This window comes from Herpailurus yagouaroundi, unplaced genomic scaffold (genome assembly GCF_014898765.1).
Source record: "Herpailurus yagouaroundi ecotype Mexico unplaced genomic scaffold, PumYag 220, whole genome shotgun sequence".
NCBI classification, from domain to species: Eukaryota; Metazoa; Chordata; class Mammalia; order Carnivora; family Felidae; genus Herpailurus; species Herpailurus yagouaroundi.
Genome location: NW_024412451.1, coordinates 8,109,585 through 8,116,743, shown reverse-complemented (window position 1 = coordinate 8,116,743; position 7,159 = coordinate 8,109,585). Strand labels below are relative to the sequence as shown.

The 7,159-nt window shown below is 38.5% G+C and overlaps 1 protein-coding gene across 1 annotated transcript in view; it reads right to left on the bottom strand.

Moving 5' to 3' along the window:
* Positions 1-5,912: 5,912 nt before the first annotated feature.
* LOC121018924 (zinc finger protein 665-like) overlaps positions 5,913-7,159 on the bottom strand; it is a 15,006-nt gene continuing 13,759 nt past the window's right edge. Inside the window, exon 4 of the mRNA XM_040457972.1 lies at positions 5,913-7,159. This exon is cut by the window's right edge and continues 1,272 nt beyond it. Within this exon, the coding sequence (XP_040313906.1) occupies positions 6,159-7,159 (1,001 nt within the window). The 3' untranslated portion in view covers positions 5,913-6,158.

The window sequence follows — 7,159 nt, the reverse complement described above, 5'->3', positions numbered from 1 at the left end:
CCTCCCATCAACCCTCAGTTTATTCTCAGTTTTTAAGAGTCTCTTATGGTTTGCCTCCTTCCCTCTCTGTAACCTTTTTTTTTCCCCTTCCCCTCGCCCATGGTCTTCTGTTAAGTTTCTCAGGATCCACCTAAGAGTGAAAATATATGGTATCTGTCTTTCTCTGTATGACTTATTTCCCTTAGCATAACACTCTCCAGTTCCATCCACGTTGCTACAAAAGGCCATATTTCATTCTTAATTTATTTTTTCTTGTGACTGAGTCATACTTTTGTTTCTTTGCGTTCCTCGTAATTTTGGTGAAAACTTGCATTCAAAATAGTATAAAGTGGAACTCTGGAAATCAGATTCTCCTCATTTTTTAAAGTATGTTTTTGCTGTTTGTTATGGGTTATAATTCGCTTAGTGACTTTCTCAAACTAATTTTGTAAAGGCTGTTTCCATTATCATGTGTGATCAATAGTCTCTTCCATTAGCTTAGTAATCATATTGTGGTTTGACAGATTTCACCAAATGTCTAGCACTAAAAGAAAGAAAAGAGGAAAAGAAAAAGAAAGAGGAAACGAAAGAGAAAGGAAAAGAAAATATTCTCCCATCATTTGCAGATTTGCTCTTGGTTGTGACACTCCAACTCTTAACCAAGCGGTTTACCACTCTGCTTTTACCTTTGTTTTACACTTTGTGCAGAGCCAGAGGAGACAGCTTATGGTTTTCTTATGGTTTTCTCAGGTACTTTATTCTCCAGTATATGTAGGCTTTATTCCATACACATTTTTTTTTTTTTTTTTTTTTCTTTTTTTTGCTCAGCCTCTCCCCATGCTTTTGGTCTATTGCTTATCCTATTTTCAGTCTACTATGGTCAATCTTTTGCTTTTATTTTATTTTATTTTTTAATGTTTATTTTTGAGACAGAGAGAGACAGAGCATGAACGGGGGAGGGTCAGAGAGAGGGAGACACAGAATCTGAAACAGGCTCCAGGCTGTGAGCTGTCAGCACAGAGCCCTACGCGGGGCTCGAATTCACGGACCGCGAGATCGTGACCTGAGCCGAAGTCGGCCGCTTAACCGACTGAGCCACCCAGGCGCCCCAATCTTTTGCTTTTAAACACTGTATGATTCTCACTGGTTTGTTAATGAGAAAAACCTAGATGGAATTTGGAAGGCAAAGTGAAACAGAAAACGTTAATCTCGGGAGAAACCAGTGACCGGATAAAGATTTTGCAGACCTCCCCACTAGCTCTAGCTACATATTTAAGGCAACCAGAGGTAGTAATTTCTCAGATATATGCATGATTTTTGGCTTCTCCACCCACTGTGGAGCTTTAAGATGTAACCGTTAGTAACTGTTCCTATGATCTACCAGTCTTTCACACATTTCACTGCTCAAACTCCTTCCAAAATCTTGCCTTAATTTATACAATTCTTACTCTTAAATAATTGTATGTATATATTTCCCTGACCAAACACTGATCACTACAGTCCCTCAGAATACTACTATTTACGTATTTTCAAAGTCTAAAAATGTCCACCAGCCTGACTATATTGGTTCCATGGCCCACTGGTCTTATCATTTCTCTTAATAAAAGAGCAATTTTGATCCTTTTAAATATAGTAAAGGAACTCTGATGCTTAAAAACATTGAATAGATGGAGGGGAGCCTGGGTGGCTCAGTTGGTTAGGTGTCTGACTTTGGCTCAGGTCATGATCTCACAGCTTGAGTTCAAGCCCCATGTCAGGCCCTGTGCTGACAGCTGTCTGGAGCCTGCTTCAGATCCTGTCTCCCCCTCTCTCTCTGCCCCTACCCCACTCATGCTCTCTCTCCCTCTCTCAAAAATAAACATTAAAAATTTTAAAAATATATATTGAATAGATGGGACAACTGGGTATCTACATGGAGAAGGATGAAGTTGGACCCCTACCTCACACCATATACAAAGGTCAATTCAGAGGCGCCTGGGTGGCTCAGTCGGTTAGGCATCCAACTTTCGTTCAGGTGATGATCTCATGGTTCATGGGTTCAGGCCCCACATTGGGCTTTGTGCTGACAGCTCAGAACCTAGAGCCTGCTTCAGATTGTGTCCCCCCCCCGCCCCTCCCTTGCTTGTACTCTCTCAAAAATGAAAAAATGTTAAAGAAATTTTAAAAAGTCAATTCAAAACAGATCAAAGAACTTAATGCAAGAACTATAAAATATTTGGAAGAAAACATAGGTATAAGTCTTCCTGACATTTGAGTTAAGCAATGGTTTCTTAGATACAACACCAAAAGTGCAAGCAACCCCTTCCCAAAATAAAGTTTCACCAAAACTTAAAAGTTGTGTGTCAAGGACATTGTCAAAAAAGTGAAAAGATAACCCACAAAATACTTACAAATTATATACCTGATAAGGGTATAATATATCTATCATATGTAAATTATTCTTAAAACAAAAAACAACTTCTCAATTTAAAAATGTGTATAGCACTTGAATAGTTTTTTTTCTCCAAACAAGATATACCTATGGCCAACAAACACATGAAACACATTAGTCATTAGAGAATGCAAGTCAAAAACACAGTGAGATGCCACTTTCACCTGTTGGGGTAGCTGTAATAAAAAAGGTGGAAAACAACTGTTAATGAGGAAGTGGAGAAACTGAAACACTTGTGTATGATTCTTATGGTACTACAATCTCAACCCAATACATGAACCCAAGAGAACTGAGAATGTCCACCAAACACACACACACACACACACACACACACACACACACACACCAAAAACCAAAACCCAAAAGGCTGTAAGTGCAACATTACTTAAATAGCTTAAAAGCAGGAGTCCAAAGAATTTCATAACAATGATTTCATATACAATATTTCAGGACACTTATAATACTATAATTCAGCCATAAAAAGGACTCATGTAATGATCCATTACAACATGGATCAGTCTTGAAAACATTTTCACAGAAAAAAGACATGACAGGCCACATATTGTATGATTTCATTTATATGAAATGCCCAGAATAAGGACAAACATGGAGACAGAAATTACAGTGCAATTTCCAAGGGGTGGGGGTGTGAAGTGCTAAAGGGTATGGGGTTGCTTTATGGGGTGATGAAATTGTTCTGGAGTTAGTACTGATAGGTTTTACAAAATTGTGAATACAAAGTGACTTAATTGTACACAGTTAAGGTGTCAGTTTTATGGCATGTGAATTATATATAAATAAATGAACAAATATCCATTATATTTGCATTGAATTCAGGAAAACATTCTGACTGACTCTGTCCTGCAAGACCTTGGAGATATGGGTCCCAATCTCCATTGCAATAGAAGTGATGACGACAGCAATTGTAACAGCAGAAAGAGCATGTATTTTAGAAACTTTTCAGGTGAAATGAGCATATTTTTAACTAAAATTCTAGTGTGACTTTCAGGGAAGCACTAGGTCTCCTGCCTCCACATTACAAGATACCAGTTCATCATCCTGTACCATTGCAATTGTTACACTGAACTAAAGACATGACAGACCTTCTTTCTTTACATTCATAAAGCACTTTGTACCTCTCATTTTTATGTTGTAAAAGTTTCAGAAGCCCTTTGTCATACATCCTCCAAATTTTTTACTGACTAAAGGGATAAGATGTAAATTAAATATATAAGTTGATTTGAAAGATGTGAAGGGAGGGGCGCCTGGGTGGCGCAGTCGGTTAAGCATCCGACTTCAGCCAGGTCACGATCTCGCGGTCCGTGAGTTCGAGCCCCGCGTCAGGCTCTGGGCTGATGGCTCAGAGCCTGGAGCCTGTTTCCAATTCTGTGTCTCCCTCTCTCTCTGCCCCTCCCCTGTTCATGCTCTGTCTCTCTCTGTCCCAAAAATAAACATTGAAAAAAAATAAATAAAAAAAAATAAAAGATGTGAAGGGAAAAGTGGTAAGAAAAAAACTTACAAGAAAATTAACATGAGAGGTTCCTGGGTGGCTCAGTCGGTTAAACAGCTGACTTCAGCTCAGGTCATGATCTCGTGGTTTGTGAGTTTTAGCCCTGCATTGGGCTCTGTGCTGTTGGCTCAGAGCCTGGAGCCTGCTTCAGATTCTGTGTTTCTCTTTCTTTCTATCTCTTCCCTGCTCACACTGTCTCTCTCTTCCTCTCAAAAATATATAAACATTTAAAAAGTTAAAAAAAAAGAAAATTAAAATGAATCTCTAGCAAAGTTGAAAAAGAACCATGAACCATAAGGCTTGTTACCATAATCCCAGATTGAGATTTTGATAGCCTTTGAAAAACTGCTTTCCTAGTAAAATCCCTAAATCATATCTATTGTCTCATAAAACTTCCTACACATTTTCATGAAATTACCCTAAAAATGTCACAGGCAATTTATCTAAACAGTATTTCACAAACACTTTCACATATTATATAAATGATCCTACATGTGCAGCAGAAAAGGACACACGATTATTAGCGAGGAAAACTCATCTTTCCCAACCAAGAAGTGAAAAACTTTAAGAGTAAACATTCAGTGTTGAATTAGTCTGACTTTATTTTTTGTTTACTCATTTTGAGAGAGGGAGGGAGGGAGGGAGGGAGGGACAGAGAGAGGAAGTGACAGAATCCCAGGCAGGCTCTACACTGTTAGCGCAGATCTGATATTGGGCTCAAACTCAGAAACTGCAAGAGCATGACCTGAGCCAAGATCAAGAGTCCAACGCTTAATTGACTGAATCATCCGGGTGCTCCATCCTGACTTCATTTTTTAATTATTTGACTATTAACGGCTTCAAGTCTCCCATCCCTCCCCCTTCTACCAATTAGGTAAGCTGATTAGATAGCCTATCTACTCTTTCTTTGGCATTGGTTGGGAAGTTTAAGCCACATTCAGTACTCTCCTCAGATCCACTATAAGAGCCCCATACCAACAAATCTGGAGAAGAGTCCTTAACACATTGATCTTGATGACTGGGATCATAGTTTTACATCCACTATATGCCACCCACACTGTCACTCAAATTCACGGTTCTTGTTCTTGCAGGAAACTCTGGACATGGATGAACATCACCTAATAAAGTTTGCCCTTTTATCTTATTAAACCCTTCCAAGAGATCTTCATGGTGACATGAAAGGATTGTAATGAAGGTATAACATGAACAGATTTCAAACCTCAGGATGAAAATCATCAACAGTAACTTGGCCTTTTCAAGAAACCTGAAATAAACTATATAATAAGAGGAAAGTAACAGGACCTTTTCACAGATAGTCTTGTAACTTAAATAACCAATTAATAGGTATTATTTTGATTTTTTTAACTAATCACTATTAACATTATTTGGGATTTTTTAATTTTTTTTTTTTTTTTTTGGTGTTTAGTTTTGAGAGACAGAGAGAGACAGCATGAGCTGGAGAGGGCAGAGAGAGACAGAGAGGGAGACCCAGAATATGAAGCAGGATCCAGGTTCCGAGCTGTCAGCCCAGAGCCCGACGCGGGGCTTGAACCCACAGACCGCGAGATCATGACCTGAGCCGAAGTCGGACGCTCAACCGACTGAGCCACCCAGGCACCCCAACGTTATTTGGAATTTAATTGAATAATCCTTCAGGAGAACTCAGACATTATCTTCTCCACTATGAATTATCTGATGTGTAGCTGATTGTGAGAAATGGTTAAAGAAATTATCACATCATTTCATTTTTAAGGTTTCTCTACAATATCAACTCTCTGATGAATCTTAAAAGTCAGACCATTGTCTAAAGGCCTTGCCATTTTCAATACGTTTGTATGTTTTCTCTCATGGCCCCTAAGGTAAACATTTTAACATCTGACAAAAGTTTAACACATTCATTATATTTATATGGTTTCTTTCCAGTAGGAGACATTACATATGCTTGATCTTTGGATAAAAGCCTTGCCATACCCTTTACCTTTTTGTGGTTTCTTTCAAAGATGCATATTCTGGGGTCTAATTAAATGTGAACCCTGGTTACAAGCTTTGCAAATACATGACTTTTATATGGTTTCTATTCAGCATGGATTCTTTGATGTTAAGTCTTGAACACACATTAAAGGTTTTACTATAAACATTATATTTGTGAGGTTTCTCTTCACTACAGATTCTCTGATGATCCCCAGTACTTGATTTTTGGACAACAGCATTTCTACACGTATTGAATTCACAGTGTTTCTATTCAGTATGCATCTTCTCATGTCTAGTAAGGTTTGCAAATTGAGTAAAGGACTTGCCACATTCATTGCATTTGTAAGGCTTCTCTCCAGTATGGATTCTTCGATGCCGGACAAGGCTTGAACACACATTAAAGGCTTTGCCACACTCATTACATTTGTAAGGCTTCTCTCCAGTATGAATCATCTGATGTATGACAAGGTTAGAGGACTGGCTAAAGGCTTTGCCACATTCTTCACATTTGTAAGGCTTTTCTCCACTATGGATTCTCCTATGTTGAGTAAGGCTTGAACCCTCCATAAAGGCTTTGCCACACTCCTTACATTTGTAAGGCTTCTCTCCTGTATGAACTCTCTGATGAATTATAAGATTTGAATATTGACTACAGACCTTGCCACACACATCACATTTATATGGTTTCTCTCCAGTATGGATTCTCTGGTGTCTAGTGAGGTGTGAGATGCAGTTAAAGGATTTGTCACACTCATTACATTTGTAAGATCTCCGCCCAGAATGAGTTCTCTGATGATTGGTGAGGTTTGAGCTGCCTCTAAAAGTTTTCCCACAATCATTACATTTATAAGGCTTCTCTCCAGAATGGTTTTGTTTATGTCTAGTAAGGCTTGAATACTCAGAAAAGGCTTTGCCACATTCATTACATTTGTAAGGTTTCTCTCCCACATGAATTTTCTGATGCTGTGCAAGATTTAAATTTTGACTACAGCCCTTGCCACATATACTACATTTATATGGTTTCTCTCTGGTATGGATTCTCTGATGTCTAGTAAGTTTTGCAAATTGGGTAAAGGCTTTGCCACATTCTTCACATTTGTAAGGCTTTTCTCCACTATGGATTCTCTTATGTTGAGTAAGGCTTGAATGCTCCATAAAGGCTTTGCCACACTCATTACATTTGTAAGGCTTCTCTCCTGTATGAACTCTCTGATGAATTACAAGATTTGAATATTGACTACAGACCTTGCCACACACATCACATTTAT